General features: G+C 40.6%; 1 protein-coding gene and 1 non-coding gene across 2 annotated transcripts in view; both read right to left on the bottom strand.

The window, feature by feature from the left end:
• Positions 1-25572, bottom strand: part of EP300 (E1A binding protein p300) — a 74721-nt gene that overhangs the window by 9527 nt on the left and 39622 nt on the right. Inside the window, exons 9-26 of the mRNA XM_067698199.1 lie at positions 24007-24124; positions 23170-23344; positions 20693-20770; positions 20122-20231; positions 18347-18484; positions 17646-18083; positions 16042-16221; positions 15676-15820; positions 13458-13576; positions 12017-12256; positions 11507-11595; positions 9389-9469; positions 7426-7482; positions 6705-6782; positions 3217-3284; positions 1896-2046; positions 1632-1778; positions 883-996 (exon numbers count right to left, since the gene is read on the bottom strand). Coding sequence (XP_067554300.1) covers positions 883-996; positions 1632-1778; positions 1896-2046; positions 3217-3284; positions 6705-6782; positions 7426-7482; positions 9389-9469; positions 11507-11595; positions 12017-12256; positions 13458-13576; positions 15676-15820; positions 16042-16221; positions 17646-18083; positions 18347-18484; positions 20122-20231; positions 20693-20770; positions 23170-23344; positions 24007-24124 — 2526 coding nt within the window. The remainder of the gene's footprint in view (positions 1-882; positions 997-1631; positions 1779-1895; positions 2047-3216; positions 3285-6704; positions 6783-7425; positions 7483-9388; positions 9470-11506; positions 11596-12016; positions 12257-13457; positions 13577-15675; positions 15821-16041; positions 16222-17645; positions 18084-18346; positions 18485-20121; positions 20232-20692; positions 20771-23169; positions 23345-24006; positions 24125-25572) is intronic.
• LOC137203038 (U6 spliceosomal RNA) lies at positions 2205-2307 on the bottom strand. Its single transcript, XR_010932870.1, has one exon. It is a non-coding gene; the product is annotated as a U6 spliceosomal RNA (small nuclear RNA).

Raw genomic sequence — 25572 nt, 5'->3', positions numbered from 1 at the left:
GAGTCAGTACAGAAACCAATAATTTCCCCGAGATAACATGAAGTGTGCAATCCACATCAGACCAAAAGTCTTAGGCCAGGGACTTCCCTGGTGGCACAGTGGTTAAGAATCCGCCTGCAAATGCAGGGGACGCGGGTTCGAACCCTGGTCCTAAAAGATCCCACACGCCGTGGAGCCACTAAGCCCATGAGCCACAACTACTGAGCCTGCGCATAGCAACAAGAGAAGCCACCGTAATGAGAAGTCTAGACACCGCAACGCAAGAGTAGCCCCCGGTCGCAGCAACGAAGACCCAACGCAGCCAAAAAAAAAAAAAAAAAAAGTCTTCCAGGCCAGAACTAGGCATAACCCTGGATCAAAAAAATCCCAAATTTGCATTTAAAGACCAAACAAAAGCTACAATGCAAAGGAAAATGAATCCATGTCAGCAGGAGGGCTAAATGAAATGCAAACTGTTAAAAGGAATAACCTGCAAGGTGAGGTGCTAAATATTCTCAAGTACATATATACCTTGAAGGTAAGGAACCAGTCTGATGAATTTTTTTTTATCCCCAGACCTTAGTGTGATTTTGGTTTTGATACTCAGGTGCAAAAGGACCAAGTGCAGGTTAAGGTTCTGGCCCTTCAAATCAAACTGTACCTAATAGCTTAACTGAACAAAATAAATCTGGGATGGGTGCAACTACGGTCAAAATATCCATTTTCTTTCCCACTGGCAAAATTAACCAAGGGTCTCCAAATTATAGTTCCATTAGATGAAAGCCAAAGTTGAGGAAAAAAGACCAAAAGTCACATATTTGCATGTATATCTCACCATAATATCAGTGGTGATTAGTTTAAAACTAATTAAACAAGTTGTTTTGCATTTGTTTTTATGCTTACCCTAATTTCTTGACGTATTCCAAATACCCAATTAGAATTTCATGATAGACTGCAGTCCTCAAGCATTTAGGACGGAAGAAATGAACACTGTCCAGGTATGATATGTAAACTCTCCTATACCAAACGAGGAGAAAGAAGCCAGGTCAAGTCACGCAACGAGTTCCTACTGATGTGGCTAAAAACACCTTCTCTCTTTTCTGTGCCCTTTGCTGACCTTGTCATTTTTAATGCTTATCACACAATATTACAGTTATTTAGGTAAATGACTAGATTGTGAACCCGTCGGGGGGTTTTGTGGGCCTGTGGCTCTATTACAGTCTCAGCACCTAGCAGGGCCTGAGACACAGTATAATCAGTCAGTATTGAGCAATCCAAACATTCTGGCAGCACTCTTATTCTGGCCTTTATACTATTTTGGAAATGGAGAATTCTAAACCATATTCTACCTCATTTGTATGACATTCTTTCACGTACATCTCAGCAAGGTACTTGAAACAACCTAAACTTAATTACATTTTCTGAAAAGTCGTCATTTTGTGTTTTAAGCTGCTGTTCACATCCCTTTCCCTATTACTATGACCACACAAGAGCAGTATTTTCTAGTTTTGTTTTACTTCAATACTACACACTTGAAAACTTGCATTTCCAAAACAAGCACATCAAATATTTTCTTGTCCATTATGCTTGTTTACCTTACTATAACTTCAAACTCCCACGCAAATTAGAAAGTAGCCATAGTAAAGTCTTACCTCTGGTTCGGCGGGGGGCAGTCAGAACCATACTCTTGAACGTGCATGCCAAAGAAACACAAGTCAACACCATCAATCTCCTCAAAGGCAAAGAGGGCTTTCGTTCGATATGGAAAGGATTCTGCCATCTCTCCACTGTCTACAAACCTATACAATTCATGTTGGAGGGAAAGACCACAACGTTTCATTCAGATTAGATTCATCAACAGTAACTGTGTAGGAGCAACTGTGGATCCACAAAGAAAAGGGGAAATTATGAGGTACCTTGCTTTCATGCCTGGTTTGACTTCCACAGTTTTGTCAGAAGCATGAACTACTCTAACGGTGACCTCTCCTGACTCAGGGTGATTTTGTCGCCTCAGAAAGTCATTCACACGATTCTCCAGAAAGGTGCCAAGCCTGGTAGATGGCAACCCTAAGAATTTAAAAGTTAAAAGTTCAGTAGTATCTAAGGTGCAAATTTATTACTATCAGTCTTAAGTTTCAATACCAAATCTCATTTCTGCTTTTTCAATACTAACAAGATTACTTGCTAGATTTTGTTAAGTTAGCAATCTAGTTAATACTTAAAAAAAAGATTTAATGTGGAACCCTTTACGAGTCTATCATCCTTACAGAGCGCCATGCTAATCATCTCTATATCATTCTGATTTCAGTATATGTGCAGTTAAAGCAAGCAGGGTAGTTAATACTTTTTAAATGTTATTTTCCCCAACTTTTTATTTTGAAAAATTTTCCTTTTCAGAAGAGTCAAAAAACAGAACAAACACTCATATGCACTTTGCCTCAATTGCAGTAATATTAAACAACTGTCGGGTGCTTTGATAAGCTTTACAGAGGATTAAAAGCAACCTGTAGATCAGCAAAAAACTGCAAAGGCATCATTCTACAAAACTAAAACTGACTGCCATCCCCACCCAACTGAAAAGATCAGACAGGTCTAAATGCAGTCCCGACTAAGGGTATACACAAAACTGAGGGAATCAGTTTGAGGGAATTCATGAGATGGCAATTCTGGGAAAGTATTTCCACATCTGGCCTCCATCAGGATACGTGCAGGAACAAGAAAAACATATATCCTCCTTCCTATAAATAACTAGGTCTAATGATTTTCACACCAAAAACTACATTACAGTTCAACTTTAAGTACATCATGGAAAAATTATTTGGTTTTAACTTTGGTTAAATATTTCAAACAGGGGCTTCCCTGGTGGCGCAGTGGATAGGAATCTGCCTGCCAATGCAGGGGACACGGGTTCGATCCCTGGTCGGGAAGATCCCCCATGCCGTGGAGCAACTAAGCCCGTGCACCACAACTGCTGAGCCTGCGCTCTAGAGCCTGTGAACCACAACTACTGAAGCCCGCGCGCCTGGAGAGGCCACTGCAATGAGAAGCCTGCGCACCACAATGAAGAATGGCCCCCACTCAGAAGCGAAGACCCAATGCAGCCAAAAAATTAATTAATTAAAAAATTTTTTTAAAATTTCAAATAATGTTGAAACAAAATAATTCATTCTGGATGTTTATTTTTAACTATGCTTCAGTGAAGCTTTGCCAAATTTTACCTGTAAGAATGAAACTTACTTTTAGCAGAAAACTTATTTTCTTTTCTAGTTCGTGCAGTCTTCTTTAAACAGCCATCACAGACAAATCTAAAATGTAAACCAAGACTTTGCTTAAACAACTTAGAGAAACACTTGAAGTAACGTATGCTATAGAATCTATCTTATGTATGTGTAAGGTTGAAATTTAAAAGACAACCTGGGAGCAATATTTCTAAATATACAACAAAAAGTTAATGTAACCAATATACACAGAGCTTTTAGAAAACATTAAGAGAAAAAGGATAAAAAACCTAATTGCGGGCTTCCCTGGTGGTGCAGTGGTTAAGAATCTGCCTGCCAATGCAGGGGACACAGGTTTGAGACCTGGTCCGGGAAGATCCCACATGCCGCAGAACAACTAAGCCCGTGCGCCACAACTACTGAAGCCCGCACGCCTAGAGCCTGTGCTCTGCAACAAGAGAAGCCACCGCAATGAGAAGCCTGCGCACCGCAGAGTAGTCCCCCAGCTGCCACAGCTAGAGAAAGCCCGCGCGCAGCAATGAAGACCCAACACAGCCAAAAATAAAAAAAAAAATAGAAATAAAAAACCTAACTGATAAATAGATAAAAGACATGAAGAAATGTGAAGGGCATATAAATTGGCATACACGCACAAAGATGCTGAAGAATCACAGATTAAAGCAGAAAATTTGTGTCATGGCCAATCACACTGGCAAAAGTCTACATGCTACCGGTGGGAATGTAAATAAGTACGTTTTGAAAGCAGCACTAATATTTTTTTAAAAAAATATTTTTTGACTACGCTGTGGGATCTTAGTTCCCTGACCAGGGATTGAACCTGTGCCCCCTGCATTGGAAGCCCAGAGTCTTAACCACTGGACTGCCAGGGAAGTCCAGCACTAATAGATTTTAAATGTACATTCTCTTTGTTTTTGCAATTACATAAGGATATGTGCATAAGTAGAATTTAAGTACTCATCAACGCCTGGCTGACCTTCAGTTGCAAGGATCATTGCAACTCCCTTAATTATCCTTACCCACTCTTAATTAAGGAAAGCACTAAAAAGGCCTATCTAAAGACAAGCCATATAAACATCAACTACTGCGCTTTTCCTTAGTGTTTTTTTCTGGAAATTTGTTAATTAGCCTCTTCTTTCCTGTGACCTCTGAACTAGCATCAACAGTCAGTCCAGGGGACTTTCCTGGTGGTCCAGTGGCTGAGACTCCACGATCCCAATGCAGAGGGCCCGTGTTCGATCCCTAGTCAGGGAATTAGATCCCACACGCTGAAACTAAAGATCCTGCAGCCAAAGTTCTTGTGTGCCGCTACAAAGATCCCACATGCCACAACTAAGACCCGGCGTAGCCAAATAAAGAAATGAATGAATATTAAAAAAAAAAAAGTCACTGGAGGGAAAGCAACCTAGAAAATAAAGCTCTTAAAACAACAACAACAACAACAGTCCAGGAAAAGAGCAGAGAGTAGATATCCATTCAAATGAGTCATTTAATACACAGATACTCCCCCAACCCTTCCCTTGGAACAGAGCTGGGATCAGCCCCATTCCTGGACAAAGAGAGGTAGCCCATAGCAGTAAACACATAAGTGTCACAATGGACAAAAATCCACTCACTGCCCATGAAAGGCATTGATGATGTGCACCCTGGGTAAATATGTGGAGAATATTCAGAAACAGACCACGAGGCCCAAGAATACCTAGTTCATTGAAGTCTGTATCTAGTCATTTTCATGCAACTTTGCCTTTCACTGGACAACACCTAGTTAACTATTAACCAACTCCCCAAAGGATTTTATGTTTGCTTGCTTGCCTGTTTATTTATTTATTTATGGCTGCGTTCGGTCTTCGTTGCTGTGTGTGGGCTTTCTCTAGTTGTGGCGAGCAGGGGCTGCTCTTCGTTGTGGTGCACGGGCTTCTCATTGCGGTGGCTTCTCTTGTTGCGGAGCATGGGCTCTAGGCGTGCGGGCTTCAGTAGTTGTGGCGTGTGGGCTCAGTAGTTGTGGTGCATGGGCTTAGTTGCTCCACGGCATGTGGGATCTTTCAGGACCAGGGCTTGAACACATGTCCCCTGCACTGGTGGGCAGATTCTTAACCACTGTGCCACCAGAGAAGTCCCCTGGTTAGGATTTGATTTAAAATCTTTTGGGGGACTCTCCTGGTGGCACAGTGGTTAAGAATCTGTCTGCCAACACAGGGGACACAGCTTCGATCCCTGGTCTGGGAAGATCCCATATGCCTCAGAGCAACTAAGCCCGTGCGACAAAACTACTGAGCCTGCAAGCCACAACTGAGCCCATGTGCCACAAGTACTGAAGCCCGCGTACCTAGAGTCTGTGCTCCGCAACAAAAGAAGCCCCTGCCTCGCCGCAACTAGAGAAAGCCCGCGCACGGCAACAAAGACCCAACGCAGCCAAAAAAAAAAAAAAACCTAACCATGGTCACCATTCAGTATGCTGTTCAGTGCGATGTTCTCTCAGAGGCAGAAACTGGGGTGGCTCCTTGGCAACCTGCATTATCCATACCGTCTAGTTTTTCTACTACAATGTAAGTAATGTTCAAAATCTAGCAGGTTTAACTGTGTCTAACATCTCCTTGCTGGTTTCCAGGTGCCACAGACTTCCTGTTACCCTCTACTGATAAATCTTTTGTATTTACTTTTGATGCACAATGACCACTAAAGAATTTAAAACAGAATAAAGTATTTGTATATGGATTAAAACAATGCAAATAAGAGAAATATCTATATTTTTGGATTCTAGGTTATTTAATATTTTAAAACTGGATTTTAATGATCTTTTCCCAAACCAGAATAATTCTAGGGACTTCCCTGGTGGCACAGTGGTTAAGAATCCGCCTGCCAATGCAGGGGACACGGGTTCGAGCCCTGGTCCAGGAAGATCCCACGTGCCGCAGAGCAACTAAGCCCGCACGCCACAACTACTGAGCCCGCTCACCTAGAGCCCATGCTCTGCAACAAGAGAAGCCACCGCAATGAGAACCCCATGCACCACAACCGAGAGTAAACCCCGCTTACCGCAACCAAGAGTAGCCCCCGCTTACCGCAACTAGAGAAAGCCCGCTCGTAGCAATGAAGACCCAACACAGCCATAAATAAATAAAATAAATAAATAAATATTAAAAAAAAAAAAAAAAAAAAGAATCTGCCTTCCAACACAGGGGACATGGGCTTGATCCCTGGTTGGGGAACTAAGATCCCACGTGCTGTGGGGCAACTAAGCCTGCGCGCCACAACTAGAGAGCTTGTGCACTGCAACTACTAAGCCACAACTAGAGAGAAGCCTGCACGCCACAGCAAAGAGCCCGCCCACCGCTACTAATACCCAACACGGCCAAAAATAAATAAACAAAAAAAAGAATAATTCCAAGAGACAGTAACTTTGAAGATAAAACATAATCATTGCAGAGAAGACAAACGTCCTAAAATTCACAACAAAGAAGAAGTCTAGGGAAAATACTGATGTCTCACCCAGATGGCCAGATGATCTCATGATGAAGGACACAGATCTGATGCATCTTTCTTCCACACTCCGTACATTCAACAAACCTGGAAAGGAAAAGTCAAAATGTCAAGATTAAATCCAAAAATTTAACCAAATCAAAACTTCCAATATTTCCCAATTTCTGACAATTCAAAAGATAGCCAAAATCACGTCCAAAGAATTGAAGAATAGGTTTTAAAACCTCTTTAGTGTAACAGGTAGAGCAAATCTCAAAAGCAGTTTAGTCATTAAATATGAACTGTGACTATGGAATAAAAAGTGAAAGATCAAGATGACTGCTGGTTAAACTTCCAAGTGAGTCTGACACCATCATATCCATTCCAGGAATACCTAGAATACCAGTACATCTCTGTACCTCTGAATACTTCTGAAAGGCCTCACTATAAAGGAGGGGATTATGAACTGGTTTGAAAATACAGAGGACAACGGGGCTGGAATAATGGCACTGAGCAGAGGTAGCTTTGTGCTTCACTCAAGCCTATAAAACACCAAAATATTAGGTAGATTTAGTGAAATGTAAATGAATACTAACCATATGTAAATTTTAGCACTTCTACCATCTCTGTTAGATGTATGTTATAGATTTAGTCCAAGAATACAGAATCATCTCACTGGCTGTGCAAACCAAGAGAATGAAAGGAAGAAGGAAAATCAAAGTGTACTGACTACTCAAGGGGAACTACTTACAGTTCAGGATCCAGAGTGTCATTTTTTCTCTTCGAAAATTGTTCTTTATTTATTGTACTAAGGAAAAGAAGAGGGACACAATGAGAACAAGCAACACAGAAAGATTAGCAGTCTGACTACTGTTCTAATTACCAAAGGGCAAAAACCCCACCCTGTAAGTGGATTATTTAAATCTAAGAATATACCAAGGATACAACAGTACATTCTTGGCTCCCACAAAATGCACATTTACATGCCTATGTTTTTGGAAAGGACTTTATAGTAAATCTGTTCCCATTTACAGGAAGAGGAGAACCCAGTAAGAACTAAAAACATGAATTTGTTCTTCTTTTCCTTTTAAAATCTTGCCTACTACTCTTGGTGTTAGGTATTTACACCTTCTAATAGTTTAATGTTCCTAGACTGAGCTACGTATGAAAGATACTGTGTATAGAGGGAGCTAAACCACTATTTATAAAAAATACTAAAATTTCAGGAGTCTAGTCAAATTCTTTATATTAATAAAAAATTTCAATGTTAAGAATACATATTTCAGGTTATTCATTAAAAAATTTCCACATGGCCTCCTACTCTGAAATCTAGCCTACCACACTGCTCACAGCCTCACAAATACAGGAGCTAACAGCCTTATTCTCCACCTAGAACAAACTGCAGGGGGCCCAACTTCGACTACTGTGACTCTACCTCACAAAAATGAGGAATGAGGACATTTCCCCATTTAAACTGTTTTCTATTAGTTACAGGCTAGAGATTCATCGCTACCTGGCCTAAGGTCTTGCTACCCAAAGTGTGTTCTAAAGACCAGCAGTCTAGAAGGACTTGGGAACTTGTTAGTACCGCATACTCCCAGGCTCACTGCTGACTTGAGGAACTGCAAGAGGGGTTTCTACACTCTTCACAGTCAGAGTGGTGCTGTCCTAAGGTACAGAACATGTGGTAAGCCACTCAGTAGTACCCATGGTAAGGCTGCCTCCCTTTGCTGCATCAGACCTGACTTCCCTGGTTTAGCCAAGGTCAGAAAAATCTCTTAAGGTTCAAGGGGACCCAGTATCTACCCCAAGACCAGTACCAGACCCCACTATATTATATGTCAATGGTGACTGAAGAAAAAGTACAACTTGAAAACCCAATTTGAAAACACTAACCAGTTTTTCTCAGAAGCCCTGTTTTTACTCGTAACATAACAATTCCATACTTTTTGGGGAAATGTTCTGAATTGACTGTTTATTATAGGTTAAACCGGAAAAGAAGCTGAAGAATATTAAAAGGACACCAAATAGTTATTTCTTCCTAAAACAGTCCAAATTTGTGTGTGTAAACTAAATCTTAGAGATCAGAAGTACTATGAGGCAGTTTAGGCTATGTTTAAAAATTTTTCTTGGCATTTACCAAACCACAAGAGCATGCGAGATTGTGAATGTCCAACCAAGTCTCTTTCTAATAAATCACTCTCACAAACTCCTAAACCCCTAATGATGTTAAATGACACTGACGATTATAATGACTTTGGTATCGTTAACCTTTATGAGAAGGCTGTAAGGTGGTTATATTTGTTCAATTCCTCTCAAACTCAAAACAGTTAACAATGAAGTTCCCTTGCACTACAGCCTTTCACTTTTTAGGAGAAGCTGATTATTTCCCTATAGAAGAAATATATCTGAAATGACCATCCAATATTGATGTATTCCCTAGATCAGTACCGACACAACTCACTGCTGTGATGGAAATATTCTCTATCTGTGCTGACCAATATGGCAGCCACTAGCCACAGATTGTCTACTGAGTAACTGAAATTGGGAATTTTAAATTTTATTTACTTTGAATTAATTTGAATCTAAATAGCTACCTGTGGCTATACGATACTGGACAGCATAACCCAAGACCACTTAGAAGCCTGAGCATAATCACCTGACAACAAACTGAGAAATAAGAGAATACTTTCCAAAATAATATAGTTACTTACGTTTGAGGCTGGGAAGGGTCATCCCCCAAAGAAACGCTCTCCCCTTGGATTTCATTGAAACACTTCTCACAGAAATGATACCTGTCGGCAAGAAGGCCATACTGGGGTGAACTGTTCCGTTCACACAACACAGCCCAAGCCAAGCAACGAAGCCACCAATCACAGCAGGCCAAGAGGGGGACGGGAGCAGAGAGCAGGTCATCAACGGCGACAAGGACATTCAATGATGCAGATTTATGGGCACCACAGTTTGGGTTTTGTTTTTGGTTTTTGTTTTTTGCAATCAAAGCCAAGTGCAGACAACGACAAGCATGAGGGAGAAAAAAAAAAACACAAAACAAACGAAGAAATGAGGGATTGCAGGACAACAAAAAACATAAAAGCAAGACAAGACAACACAAAGCAGAAAGCCAAGGCAAAGCACAGATTAGCATTAAATATCTCAATGGGATCACAAGTAGCAAATGATTACAGCAAATAAAACAAACAAGTCTCACACAGACCTACAGCCTTTCATTTTAGTAATTTATGCTACTTGATGCAAATAATCGAAAGTAGGATAAATATACTGTGGAGAGAAGAACTACTACTCTATTACCTAAACATAGCAAAGAAAAAACCTTCCCCACTTCCAAAGAAAAAAATCCACTATGGATACAGTACCAGGAAACAATCATCTAGAAACAACTGTGGTTTGAAAAAACACCCCAAATTTCCTTTTGATCCCAAGGAAGCCACATAAGTACAATAAAAAGTCTGCACAAGCAGTTAAACACTGATTGTAGCCACCAACTGACATAGTTTAAGAGGGAAAAGGCAGTGGTGTATGCAGATACATGATTATATATTCCTGGGCGCTGTAGATTGGTGCTTAAAATCCAAAAAAGGTACATAAATGCCAAGATTATAGCATGAGATTACAGCATGCCAGCTGTCACTTGCTTTTTTTTTTTTTTTTTTTTTTTGGTGGTACACGGGCCTCTCACTGTTCTGGCCTCTCCCGTTGCGGAGCACAGGCTCCGGACGCACAGGCTCCGCGGCCATGGCTCACGGGCCCAGCCGCTCCGTGGCATGTGGGATCTTCCCAGACCGGAGCACGAACCCGTGTCCCCTGCTTCGGCAGGCGGACTCTCAACCACTGTGCCACCAGGGAAGCCCAGTCACTTGCTTTCTTGAACAACTTGAACCCCCACTTTTCCTAGGTTTTAAGGAGTAAAACACTATAGATTCTTATGACTACAAAGCATTAGGGGAGTGCACCTAACTTTTTGTAAATAAAACAAAAAGCTTAAGTGACTTTTTCAAAGCTAGAAATACATCTGTAGCACACAAGTTCAGCAAAAAACGACCACCATGGGTTTGGGTCATCAAAGTATTGACTGTCCAGCCTTGCTTTTTTATTTACATCCCATGCCAGCTATACTGTTGGCTGATTACACAAAATAAGAGACAAATCATGATTAAGATAGATTAGCAAATCCAATTTGTGTGATTACAGCCCTTATTTGAGCAGGAGAAAATAAGGCAGAAGTGTCTAATTTATTAGAAGCCTACCGTCCATGGTCATATGCAAATTTTTGTAAGGAACAGTCTGGTACAGAGGTCTCTTTAATGTGCCCAACAGAGGCAAAGCAAATACCCTGGGATCCTTTGTTTTTACATACTCCAAGAAAAACTTAGGTATCAGCTGCATACAAAAAGGAAACATTTCCTAAAAGATACAGCTGGCTAGGAAACTTTTGGTTAAAGTTTTCTGGGTGGTTTTGGGAATGGCAATAGATGGCAGCAATTTCACAGGGAAGTAGATCAATTAGTTTGAAACTTTTTTGTTTTTGCCTGAGGCTGTGGTGAGCTATACAAGGACAGTGGGAAAAAAATATGGGGCCTGGGACGTAATCCCAGGTATGCCACCAATTCATAAAGTTGCTTAACTTCTTAATGCCTTGGGTTCCTGCCTTATAAAAATAAGGGCCCAGAAAACTGATACCAGAACTTGTGCTGTACAGTTGTTTTCAAGCAAGTTACACATGAACCATGACTGTATGTGTGCTGGTCCATCCGCATGCACTCCCTGGACACGCGGACACTCTGACCATGGTCCACACAGGTCGAGCTTACCTGTTCTGGTAACTGTAGTAAGTGGCATCACGAGGGATTGTGCATAACTGTTTGCCATAGCAACAGAGTGTCTGTGGAGAGAACTCCAACTGCAAAAGAAACCATTTGTTAAATATGGTTTGAAGGGCAAGCTAAAATATTTACACTGGCAAGTAAATCAGAAACAGAAGTTAGTGAAGCCTTACTTCTCATTATGTCTCTTATAATGGGTTATTTCAGTTTCCAAGACAGTTCACTGAACTAAAACTAATCTTGTTTGCTACTGTTTTATTCCACCACTCTGAGGTAAGCTTAACAGTCATATCCTTCCACCATTTACCAAAGAACTGAAGAGGACAAGAGGAGCTCAATGTGAATTGCCATGTACAGGAAAACTAGTATATGCCACGCCCCGTGCACCACAGGTAAATACGACCAAGTCCCTATCCAAGATGAACTTACAATCTGATGACTCAGGATTCTAACTGGCAAGTTTTCCATGCAGTTCTTATCTGTGCAAACATTTCTTACCTTTCTGCCACAGCAGTATCCAAGGCTTTGCATGACTGGGTCAATTTCTTGTTCAAAGACCTCAGACAGCTTGGAGCAGTATTTGTACACCCGTGATGTTTTCCGATTATATAACCAAGCATTGTTGAACATAAGCCAAATGTCATCCACATACTGCCAGGGCTCCTGATACTGTCCAGTGTCTAACTTCCTTTTGATAGTAGAAAGATCCATGGGGCTCTTCACAATATCAAAGTAATCCTAGAAGGACAAGTGACACCAAACAACATTATCCAAAAGTCTCACTATATTCAAGGTCCACAGCATATCTTGCTATAATCATTATAAATTTTCTGGATAATGTTGAGTCTCTGATGTGTCTGTATTTCCAAAGAAATGATCGATGCCCATCACTTTTTTAAATCATTAGTCTACAGAGATATGAAGCAGCCAGGGGCAGAGAGAATAACAACTACTCTGGATTTTGTAGGAGCAAGCTGATCGTCTACAGGAGCGATTCTAGATACTTTACCATAGTACATGTGTGATCAACTTAAAACACCAAGAAATCAAAGACCCTTCACATTTTAGTACTAGATGCAGCCTACAGATGAAACTAAGCCCAGAAAATATTGGTGATCTGTCTAAGGCCACAGAAAAATATAGGAAAAAAAAAAAAAGATTCTAACAGATTTTTGCCCCTCGAAGCACTCCAATGACTTATCCAATACAACTTAAAATACTCAAATGAAACCTCCCAGCAGCCTGGTGTATAAAGGCAACTTTAAAAGCAGATGAAGCTAATTTGGATCTATCTTTCCTATCATGAACTACTGCTACTCAAGTGATAAAAATAAAAAACCATATGATCCAGCAATCTCACTCTTAGATATATACCCCAGAGAAATAAAAAGATACACACACCAATTTGTATGTAAACATTCACAGGTGTGCTATCCCCAACAGCCAAAAAGTATAAACAACCCACATGTCTATCAACTAATAAATGGATAAAGAGAATGTATGCACATCCATATGATGAAATATTGCTGGGCTGTAAGAAGGAATGAAGTATTGATTTGTGCTACAATATGGACAAACTTTGAAAACATTACGCTAAGTGAAAGAATCCAGTCACAAAGAACCACATACTGTAAGACTCTCTTTGATGAAATGTCCAGAAGAGACAAATCCACAGAGGCAGAAGGCAGACCAGCAGTTGGTTGGTAGTAGGGGCTGTAGGTGGAAATGGGGAGTGACTGCTTATGGAAATGGGGTTTCTTTTTTGGGGTGATGAAAATCATCCAAAACTGACTGTGGTGATAACTGCACAATTCTGTTAATACACAAAAACCATTAAACTGTGCACTTTAAATGGGTGATTTGTACAATATGTGAACTGTATCCGAATAAAGCTGTTAACAAATTTTAAAAGAAAAGAGAAGTACCACCACATACTTACAGGGATTCCTAGAAGCTGGGGGTCCACAGGTTGACGAAAGGGAAGGGATTCTGGATCCTGTCGGTAAAGTGCCTCCAATGTTGGCATCAATGCCTGTCGTAACTCTTCAGGTTTGAAAACTTAAGAAGAGTATATTTGAAATTAGTTACCAATTAAGCAAAAGAGGAAAAAAGGTTCAAGTCAAAACTATAAAATATATCTCAAGGCTCAGAAAACACAAAATTCTCTACATTATCCCCATGAAATATCACTAAGGGTGTTTCTATTTCCTGGTTCAGAGAGATCCTTTATAACACCTTGTCGAGGGGCTTCCCTGGTGGCGCAGTGGTTGAGAGTCCGCCTACCGATGCAGGGGACACGGGTTCGTGCCCCGGTCTGGGAAGACCCCACATGCCGTGGAGTGGCTAGGCCCGTGAGCCATGGCCGCTGAGCCTGCCCATCTGGAGCCTGTGCTCTGCAACGGGAGAGGCCACAACAGTGAGAGGCCCGCGTACCGCAAAAAAAAAAAAAAAAATCCATCTTGTCTAGTCACCTTTAAATACCCTTCATGGCTCAGATAATTTCTCAGTCAGAAACCCAGTTAAGATAGTCTTGACCAAGTAGAAACAATGCTAAGCCTTCCAAAAATTTATGAAAAGACTTGTCAGAATGTTCCAAAAGATACGACAGGCGGGGGATGCTGTGAAGCAAGAACGGAAGAAGCCCTCCTTCCTGGTATCAGCATGTAACAAGTCAGAAATTAGACCTGGTATTGTCTTATCGCCAAAGGAATCAGAGCCACTGAAGGCCAAGAGTCCTTTGACATGTTTGATGTTTTAGAGCTTCAGCAGAAGACGTATTTACTATTTTAATGGCAAATGTTAGGTTCCAGTCTAAAGAAAGAACTAAATTGTTATTGCCAGAATGATGGACTCAGTTGATCAAATTATGCTCAAATGTGTTCTCAGTATGTCTCCCAAAAGTCAGGAAAGATTTGCTGGCATGTCCCAAATGGAATTAATTTAAACTACCATTTAAGAAGCTGGCCATTAAGGGTCCAGTTCGAGCTTTGAATCAGTCTGAGCAGAGAGGCCTTATTACTTCTTCTATTTACAAATTAATTTTATCTTCAAGGGGGTATATCTGTCAGTACCTTGAGTATTTTTTCACCACATGGTGGGGGCTGACATGAAAAAAATCAGACAGACGGGAGAATCTTCTTTGTCTCATACTTTGTTGTGCTTTGAGCAAATTTGTGAGATTAGCTGTTTTAAAAGCAGATTCCTAATATTAAGATTGGGTTTGTTGCAGCCTAGATCAAAATAACATCTCCATATATAACAAACATTTATTCATTCATTCATTGGCCATGCCATGCACATGCAGGATCTTACTTCCCCGACCCGCGGGGGATCAAACCCATGCCCCTGCAGTAGAAGCGTGGAGCCTTAACCACAGGACCGCCAGGGAAGTCCCAACAACCTTTATTTTTAAATGAAAATAATTTTTTAACCCCATCATTTTAAAGTATATTGTATTCATGGAGCACTTTTGTATACGTCATCTTCAGGAGCCAGCAGATTCCTCTTTGAGATAAGTCCTACCTGTGCCATTGAAGGGGTCACTAGAGCCACGAGAAGTTCCAGTCCTAAACTAGTTAGTAAACTAATTTCTGTGGGAATTGTTTAACACTCTCTGCTAAGCATTGCTGCTTGCTTGGCTTGACTCATTAATATTCAGTAGCGTGGTTCAGAGCAGAGACTCTGAATCAGCCTGCCTGGGCTGAGTGAGCTGGGAAGTGTTACTTGACCTTGCTGAGCCTCAGTTTTCCTGCCTGTAAAACAGTGATCAGTAACCTCACAGAGGGGCTGTGAAGTTCTTAGATGAGACACGGCAGGCTGTAGCACAGTGCCTGGCGCACAGCAGGTTAACAAAAAATATTATTATTGCTATTATTTCCTGCATTTTAGTCAAGAATATTATTTAATAATTTCTGTCCTCTAACAAAGATAAATTTGAGAAATTGTTAGCCACCCAGTGACTGTAGGATGCACATATACCTAAAGGAAAGAAAATTTCTTCTCCAACATTAGCAATAATGAAGAGACCAGGCCAAGGGCTCCAAGCTTAATGAAATCACATTAAAATTCAATTCCAAGGCCCAAGAAATCCAATCTCACTCTACTAAGGTCTTTGGTTTTTACTCTGTCTCCACAAACACAGAGCCTAAGAGACTCACTCTTCTTTTTTGACTGTCCTGGGGCTGGAGATGACTGGGCTGCTGAAGTACTTGGCTGGTCTTCCTCCTCTTTTGTTTCAGTTTTTAATTCAGTGCCTCTCTCTTCTGTTTCTGTAGGTTCCACTTTACAGTCTTCTGCTTTAGTCTAAAAGGCAAGGTAGGAATTTTTGGTTTTCTAAAGACATGTAACTGAGAAGCAATAACATCATTATCTTACTTACTCTCCCCTGTGGATGTAGCTGAAGACCCTTTTTCATATGGAAATCAATAAAATAAGACCTAATTATAGAATACTTCCCTGTAACATGTTTGAGTTCCTAGACAGAGGTCCTAACCAAAAAACAGCAGTAACTGCCCTACTCTCACCTCTGGAATATCCTCTGGCTGAGTATCTGCTGGTTCTGGTGCATCCACTTCCATTTTAGCCTCCATTTTCACTTCCTGTGAAGGCTGCTTCTCAGGAATGGCCTGAGAATTCACTTCCGTGCTACTAGTAGATGGAGGGTTTGATACCTGACCTTCGATGCTTACAGCTGGCTGGGAAAGCTGGGTAGAAAGAGGGGGAAAAACAAAAAGTTTGCCTATTACACACAACAGATGGCATGATTAACTACCTATCTTTAGGCTAGTGTCATTACACCCACTGATGGTGCTTTCACTTACTCAACCTATTTCGCCCCCTTGAAGTAAATTACACTCAGGAATAGGAGACTGAGGACTTGCAAATATAGGTTGGTTGGTTGCAGATAAGAGTAGGCAACTGTTTCTTCAGTAACTCATTCTGTGGCAGTGTGCCTGGGAGGGGTGTTTCAGAAATGACTACCTCAGAGGAGTTCATGTTTATAGAAAAATGGAAAGAGAACAAGGATGACTGGCAATCTTTTCTTTTAAACTTCTCATTAGAAAAGGTTTCAATGTACAGGAAAGTAGAGAGAATATTATGAACTCCCACAATAAGCAGCTGTTTTGAATCATCACACTTTAATGGGATAACTAGCAATCTCTGTTTTTCCCCTAAGTCTTCCAATAAGATATCTCATAATGAGAAATTAGTATTTTCAGAAACTATCCTACATAGAATTAAGTTTCCTTTCTGCATCCTGCTTTTCCTTACATATCAGAAGCTAAGATGAACCAGTCATGGATAAGCAACGTTTTATGAAGTAGCTATAACTCATGGGGATCCTCAGCTTGCCAGTATGACAGAGAACTGAAATATTAGTATCAGTGATCAAGTAGAAAGTTTTAGATTGTGACACATAGAGTTCTATTAGTAAGAATGCAAGTATTAAATGTGCATTTGGATCTCTACTATATAGATAACAAGCCTTTCACAAGGAAGCTACCGGTTTGTTTCAGGCCCATAGTTTTCTAATCTCTTACATGATAAATTTTCTAACTTTGGCTAGTACCACAGACACTCATAAATCGATGATTTTGTTCATTTGCTCTTGAGTACATCAGTTCAGACTGTATGAAAAGATTCTTTAAATATCTGTAAAATTCACGTGGGGTATTAAATGTACTGTCGATGCTCTCCCTTTGTCACCTCTCCTTACATGCCTTCGAGCCTCGTAATACAACATGACCATGGTCAACATATGATCTAAACAAAATCTTTTGAGCTCCTCCTATGTTAGGTACGACAGCAAGAAAAAAAGAGAAAGGAGGTCTGTAACTATAAACAGATTCTAGTCTAACTGCGGAGACAACAATAAGAGAAGAAACAACACAGAAGAGAAACAGCACAGAGAATTCCCCGGCGGTCCAGTGATTAGGACTCGGCACTGTCACTGCCGTGTGCCCGGGCCAGGATCCCTGGTTGGGGAACTAAGATCCCACAAACCATGTAATGCGGCCAAAAAAAAAAAAAAAAAAAAAGGGAGAAAAGAATAAAGAAACAGCACAGAAGCAGTGTAAAACTACAGCACAGCTGACACGATCCTGCTTAAAGCCCCGTCTCTGCTTACTGGAGTTGCCGGCTGCGGAGGCAGCAGTGGCGCCGTCGGGGTGGGCACAGAGGCTGCTGTACTCTGCTGGGACAGAGGCTGCTGCTGCGCCTGGTCAACTGAAGGAGCAGCAGGAAGTGAAGGCTGCACTTGGGGAGGAAGTTGCGTTGGTGGCGGTGTAGGCGTCTGTCTTGGAGGAGGATGTAGAGCCTGGGACTGTGGCCCAGGTGGCATGGCTGGAGGTGTAGGAACAGGGGCTGGAATTGCTGTTGCTGGTGGCTGCTGAGCCCCTATGCTTGGGGGAGTGTGGTGAGGGGTTGGGGTACGACTAGGTACAGGTGAGGGTGAGTTCTGATGCAGAGCTGGTTGAGGGAGAGGGGGACAGTGAATGTGGCTCCCTTGGGACCCAGGAGGCATTATAGGAGAGTTCACAGGGCAGGAAGAACTGGACATTTGTGCCTGTTAAAATGAAAAACATAAGACGCAATTCAGAACAGAATTGAAAATCCAACCAATACAGTATGTAATTAAGTAGACTTAGTAATCCTTTCATGTTCAGAATACCATGTCCATAACTGTTCTTATTAAAAGCTTAATCATCTATTTCCACCCATTATTTGCTGTCACCCTTCTCTGTAAAAACCCAAATTAAGAAGTTCCAGGAATCACGGAAACAAGTTTAAAAAAACAACAACAAAAAAAAACCCATTTGTGAGACATACTTGAGACACTGGTGCTTGACTGCCAGACGGAGCCAAAGGCATATTTGTTACATTCATTCCCTGTGTTGAGAACTGAGTCTGAGGAAGGAACTGGCTCTGGCTGGAAGGCTGCTGCATGCGAGGCCCATAGCCCATAGGCTGTACACACATACAAAAACAAAAACAAAAAAACACAGAGCACCAAATTGCTTTTTTTCAGTTATTCTACTATAGCTGGAATTACCAATTGCTCTGGCTCTGCTATGGGGAGGGTGGGGTAGGAAAGGGAGAAAGTGGTGCTACAACAGCTGACGCTCATGCCAAGATAATGGAGAACAGCCTCACAGCTTACCTAAGCCCACCGTCAAGAAATTGCACAAATGCATCTAGAACGAGGCACATAGGTAACTGCCTATACACTCTGTTTGTTTTATAAGTGAGGAGAGCGAATCACAATTTCATGAGGTCTTTGCTTACGTAGGCGGTATTGTTAAAGCACAAACTTTAAGACTCCATAGTGAGTAATTATGGATACCAAAGGCCAAGAACTTCAAAGTCTAAGAAAGGTATTTGTTTCATAGGTTAAAATGAAGAATAAGACCCCTCATTAAATACAGCAGACTGGTGCTAGACAACTCCAAAGAGGCTTAACAATTGATAGTACTAACTAACTCTGAGAGGCAGGGTAAGGGTTGGGGACAATATTGAAAGCTGGATGACAGGTTTAGAATTTGCACAAGGAGCAGTGAGATGCTCAGAGGCCATCTTCTCCACGCTCTAAAATCAGGCAACTGCCCCTCCATCACCCTTGACAGTTTCCTGCCTGGGTAGGTTCTGTGTTTGGGGAAGAGAGGCATTACGGAAGAGAGATGACTGTGTCAAAGTATGCAGACTACTCAACACTGAGACTCCAGGCAGTGGTGACTGGCTGCTCCTACAAGCTTTCTAGTACTGTGACTATATATGAACAGTATTTGGAAGGAAATCTTTCTTTTAGTGTTTATTTTATATAAATTATAATCAAGAAAGTCCTTAACGATACAGGATTCTATAATAAATATACTTTAGACACCTGGTTTTCCCACTTAAAGCTGTAAACACCTTTCATGCCATCATATAAATTCTGAAATTATTGCTTATGAAGCATTCCAATTTACAGATGTACTGTAATTTAAACATAATCCCTTACAGTACATTCAGGCTATGGCCTTTTCCTAAAACACAGTACATAACATAGCATCCTTAATATGCATTTTCTTCAAATTATATCTTTTTTTTTTTTTTCGGGACACGGGCCTCTCACTGTTGTGGCCTCTCCCGTTGCAGAGCACAGGCTCCGGACGCGCAGGCTCAGCGGCCATGGCTCACGGGCCTAGCTGCTCCACAGAATGTGGGATCTTCCCGGACCGGGGCATGAACCCGTGTCCCCTGCATCAGCAGGCGGACTCTCAACCACTGCGCCACCAGGGAAGCCCTTCAAATTATATCCTTTTAATATCTCAAGAATTATTTATGTAGGATAAATTTCTAAAAACAACGCATACAGGTAAAAGAGGTAGGTGAAAATTAAGGACTTTAGTATTCTCTGCCTAATTGTGGTATATGGTTTAGTTTTAATTATTTAATCATGTCTATATTAAGGGTAAATACAACAGAATTATAGAAAAAAATCAGTGTTAAGAATTAATTATGTATAGTTAGCTGTTTAAGCAAGTGTGAGAATTTGTTCTCTGAAAGAAAAAAGGATTTTAAAAATGTCAAGTAAAGGCCAAAGATTACTCAGAGGTCAAACTTACCGGGTTGAGAGTTCCAGGTTGAGCTAACTGTCCATGGTGCTGAAGAGGAGAGGTTTGCCGGGGTCCAATAGGGGGCTGGGGCATACTCATCTGGCCAAATTGATTCAAACCTGTGAGTAAGTGTAAAATATTAGATCTGAACACCTTCATGTAATTGGAGAATAAAAGAGTTCTTATTTATGATTCTATGTCACTGTATCAGGACAAATAAAGGCACCTGCTTCCAACTGTGAATCTCTGTTTAATTCACAGCAGCCACAGAAGGGCACTGTTAATGAATGTATGGTCTCTGAACCAAATTTTACAATCTGGAATAAATTTCATCTTGGCTAGTTGTTTTTAAATGGATGCTTGATCATTTAATGTCTTTTGCCCCTTGACCTGTCAGCCAATCTGCTCTTCACCCTTCCTTCCTCCCTGGGCTCCCACTCTAATAAAAGGCTTTCTGATTTCTCAGGCAGGTAATTATGATAGCTGCTGCTGGCCTGCGGCAGGTGTAATCTTGTAATACACTAGGAACTCTGTTAAAAAAAAGCCATGGTTAAGTACACCGATTTCCCTCATAATTTACCAGGTTGTGGAGTTATCCGAGGCATCATCTGGTTTGGCACACTGCCACGGATCATAGATGGATCAGGTAGAGGGCCATCTAGAATGGAATACAGAAATGGTTAGAAATGCATCTTTTAGGCAGCCATTCCCCTTTAAAAAATAAAGTATAACTTACAGAATTCAGTCTGAATATCAAAAAAATAAAGCTATGAAGTAGACAGGAACCTGAAGAAAATGTTATTTCTGGAACACAAGAAAATGCCTCCAAATGGTTTTAGTACATTTCTTTATGAACCAGGGTGCTTTCAGCACTGACAGGACAATAATATAAAAGCTCATATTTAAACAGACTAATACAGCATTTAATATGCTGTTATTTGATCAAGCCTGATTATTTCATTGGTATGAAGAATACCTCTATAGACAATAGCCAGAGATTCTATCCAGTGACCAAGTTTGACTGTGTACCCCAATAATGTGTTTTTATGCATACAAGCCCATTGTGAACACTGACTTTAAATAATACATATTACACTGCACTTTATCTCATCACGCAGCTCTTAAAACAAATACAAAAATAGAAATAACTAAGAATGATGAAAATATACATATGTATATACTCTAAATGTATATTAAGGAAACTAGCACCTTTAATATGAAAATAGTTTCCTTGGTTTGCTCACTAATTATGTTTATGGTATCTTCCGTTTTTTTCTTCTTTCTTTAAAGCTTCCAGGTAGGGCTTCTTTGGTGGTGCAGTGGTTGGGAATCCGCCTGCCGATGCAGGCAACACGGGTTCGAGCCCTGGCCTGGGAAGATCCCACATGCTGCGGAGCAACTGAGCCCGTGTGCCACAACTACTGAGCCTGCGCTCTAGCGCCCTCGAGCCACAGCTACTGAGCCCGCGTGCCACAACTACTGAAGCCCGTGTGCCTAGAGCCCGTGCTCCACAACAAGAGAAGTCACCGCAATGAGAAGCCTGCACACTGCAATGAGGAGTGGCCCCCGCTCGCTGCAACTAGAGAAAAGCAATGAAGCAGCAACAAAGACCCAACGCAGCCAGAAACAATAAATAATATAATAAATAAATTCATTTTAAAAAAAAAAAAAGCTACCAGGTAGTATTTACTTTAGAGACCTTTCTCATTTCATTTTATATTTGCTTCAGTATTCTCTGTAGTACTTTTGATTTTTTGGTTTATAGTTTAAAAAATTTGGATTCTTCTACAATTAATTCCTGTGTATGGGGTAAGACAGGAATCTCAGTCTATAAACACATACTTAGGGCTATTCAGTTCCACTGATATTTATCCCTACCCTACTGCACCAGTACCATCCTGTCTTTATTTTAACGTAACACTACAGTTTAACATCTGATAAACTTTTAACTTGGCTCAAATTTCTGAAGAATTCAAGTAAATTCAACCACACCCAAGTATCTCAAATTTGTCTACTTGTCTCTGTATCTTAGTTACTGCCCTAGTTCAAACCATTAGCACTGAGGCAGTGTCCACAACTCTAGTCTTGACTTTGTTTCTGAACAATTGTTCTCGTACCTACTCAAAAAATACCTGCATTTTCCCTTGCTAGTGGGGCCTCTGTGTATGCTGTTCCCTCTGCCAGAAATGCTATTCTCAATTCTTTTCACATCATGGCTCAATGAGAAAATATATCTAGCACAACACTGCAGTTAACAAATGAGGCTGCTAAAAGTTCTCCATTTGACTACTTCAAGGCCTGTGGGGGGTGAATTTCTCAGCCCACTTATAATCCACTAATGGCCTAAGAGTTGGTACCTGCTGGCTCATTTGGCACTATCTATAGGTAGCCAGCTTTCCCTGACTCAAGAAACATAGGTTTTCCCTATCATAGCCTTTCACACATCATTTAAGTAGCCTGTATTTTTCCTCACCGTTGTGTACCCACACCATATTTCACTGCTTGGAACCTAGTAGTGAGTCAATAAATGAATAATGGAATGCATGATCATCCTGGCTATCCAGTTAATTCATTAGGTCAAGAAGGCTGAAACTGTCAAGATGAATTTCAAATGCTGCTTCTAAAAAATAAACAGTTCTTAGACTTTGAACATATTGGGTCAGGAAGAAAGTGTGACAACGTAAGTAACATATTGTTTAGGATGTATCAAAGCCAGTAAGGCATTTGAACCTGCTCAGTCTACATCTATTGGCTGGCTGCCTACCATATGCAAATCAGTGAAAACCTGTGGACTATCACTTCCTAGGTGTCACTATGACAGAATAATATCTTTGGCACTAAAAATGATGCCATATTGTCAAGTCATGTCCAGAAATTTCAATATACTGTTCAGCTTACTGTTTTTACTAGAGAATGAATTATTTTCTTTGAAAAGGCAAAAAAGAGTCATTTGAAAGCTCAAGAACAGTTACACAAGCTAATGCAAATTAGTGAATTTGGTTAGGTACCGTTTTATTTCAGTTTCTCCCCAAAATAAATATAATAAAAAGCACTTACTAGAAGTCATTCCTGGTTGTGGCTGCCCCATGTTAGGCCCTGGGTTCATGGAAACTGGCACCATGCTTGCAGCACTTGGTAGCATGTTCTGTTTTTGTAGTCTAGTCCTTCGTTTTTCTTCCAGTTCTTTCTGGATCTTATAGATCTTCTCAGCTAGCAGGTGGTAGTATTCCGCCTTTTTGAATTTTGAAAATAGAGATGAGGAAAAAAGGGGGACTACCATCAGGTAACAAAAAATGAACTAAGAACAGACATTAGCTTCATTTAAAAAGGTAGGCAGAAATGAAAACGGAGAAGAGTAAATCTAATCTACTTTCCTACAACATTAAAAATATGAGCTCATGTTTGGAATGATCATATGAATAGCTGCTATATAATGAACCTACATAGTAAAGCATGACTTTTCAAAGTAGGTTTACAATTTACAGCATGTGGGAAGAATATGCTACATTTTGAAAAAGTGCCAATTTAGGGAGGAAGGTTCAACTGATACAGAAATACTACTTGAGATGAAAATACTAAGCAGCTGATTCACCATATTCTAGTGAAAATAGCACAGAGCTGGTAACAGCTCAACCACTTTTTAGCTGACAGAAGGACAACCCAGATAAAGTGCCACATGAGTGCACTGTATTATTAAGAGGAAAAATGTAAGATTCTTGACGTACACTTTAAGAAAACTGCTTTGTTATCGTGACTCCACAGTGAGAGTAAGACAGGATGGCTAAAGGGTGTCCTCTAAAGTATAGTATTCTGTGTATGTGCAACTAAGAGGAATAAACTAAACAGCCAGAAGAGGTCCACTTTTGCCTTGAGTAGAAAAAAACAGACGCTCACTCGATTGTTCGCAGATTCATACATGTCCCCTTCCACTTTCCGGGCATATGCAACCAGGTTTTCCATCCGTCTGTCTTTTAAAGCAGCAGGATCCGGAGTAGGAAATATGGCTTGAACACTAGGAATAGAAAATCCTTCTACTATTATATCATGTCAGCATTTTTTTACTCACCATATAAGTACACAGTATTTTAAATGTCTTCCTGATTAGTATTTACTCATTTTCATACAACGAACACTTTAGGTAAAATTTTAAAATGAGGTATGAGATGTCTTCAAATATAAATTACTGACCAAAATGAAAGTGTCTCTCTGTGGTAATGAAAGGGTTTTCCTGATTAGAATTAAGAAATGACTCCATAAAAATACTTTCTGGTCCCAGTCACTCTAACGTAGAGCAAGAAACTTATACTGTGGGACCTCCCTGGTGGTACAGTGGTTAAGAATCCGCCTGCCAATGCAGGGGACCCGGGTTTGAGCCCTGGTCCGGGAAGATCCCACATGCTGCGGAGCAACTAAGCCCGTGCGCCACAACTACTGAGCCTGCACTCTAGAGCCCGTGAGCCACAACTACTGAGCCCACGTGCCGCAGCTACTGAAGTCCGTGTGCCTAGAGCCCGTGCTCCATAACAAGAGAAGCCACTGCAATGAGAAGCCCATGCGCCTCAATGAAGAGTAGCCCCCACTCGCTGCAACCAGAGAAAGCCCATGCACAGCAATGAAGACCCAACACAGCCAAAAATAAATAAATAAACAAATAAAATTAAAAAAAAAAAACTTATACTGTGCTATTTGCATAAAGGAAGTGAGAAAACCTGACCTTTGCCAAAGTACCAACAGCCTTAAGATCCTTCTACTCTCTTTATTCAGCTTAGTAAAATAAAACTGAATAATCTCTACAAAATCTTAAATGATCAAAAACTTGAAGTGAAGGGAACAAAAATGCATAATAATTCTGCTAAATTCAATGTCTTTTGCTCTCTAGCAATTCCCTGCAAAATGCTTGGCACTAACTTTCCTGAAGGTTGACAAAATGTGATGTCAGCTACTAATTTTATCATCTGGACATCTCATGTTCAGTTGTGTATTATACCTGAAATAACCAAGTGGAGAAGAAATAAATGGAAAACCCGAATTAGTAAAAAATTTGCAAGCACATAATAAACACTTAACATCAAGTCAGATGATCAATCCTAAATAATCTATTGTGATCACAAGATAAGTTTGTTTTGGTTATTCCTTATTAACTCAGTATTAAAATCTCAGAGTTTTCTCCTTGTGTCAAATTCCATTATTGATGCTATCATTTGAGAACTCCTAAATGAAGCTCAAGTTGAATTAGTAGGCCAATGTAACATAAAAATAAGAAGATAAAAGACAGACCACATGGTTCTAAGCCAATACAAAATTGGATGAATTGAAGGAGATCCCTCTATTAAGTGTAAGGGAAATGAAAAAAGACTGATTCTTCCAAGAAAAAAAAAAATGCTGCATTTTGTTTGAAGTATAAGCTCTCTAATCAGTAAGGGCAGAGCTCTATCTTTAGGATACTGGGCACATTACATT

This window comes from Pseudorca crassidens, chromosome 11 (genome assembly GCF_039906515.1).
Source record: "Pseudorca crassidens isolate mPseCra1 chromosome 11, mPseCra1.hap1, whole genome shotgun sequence".
Classification (NCBI taxonomy): Eukaryota; Metazoa; Chordata; class Mammalia; order Artiodactyla; family Delphinidae; genus Pseudorca; species Pseudorca crassidens.
Note: the sequence above shows the minus strand (reverse complement) of the source record. Positions and strands in the feature narration are given on the sequence as shown.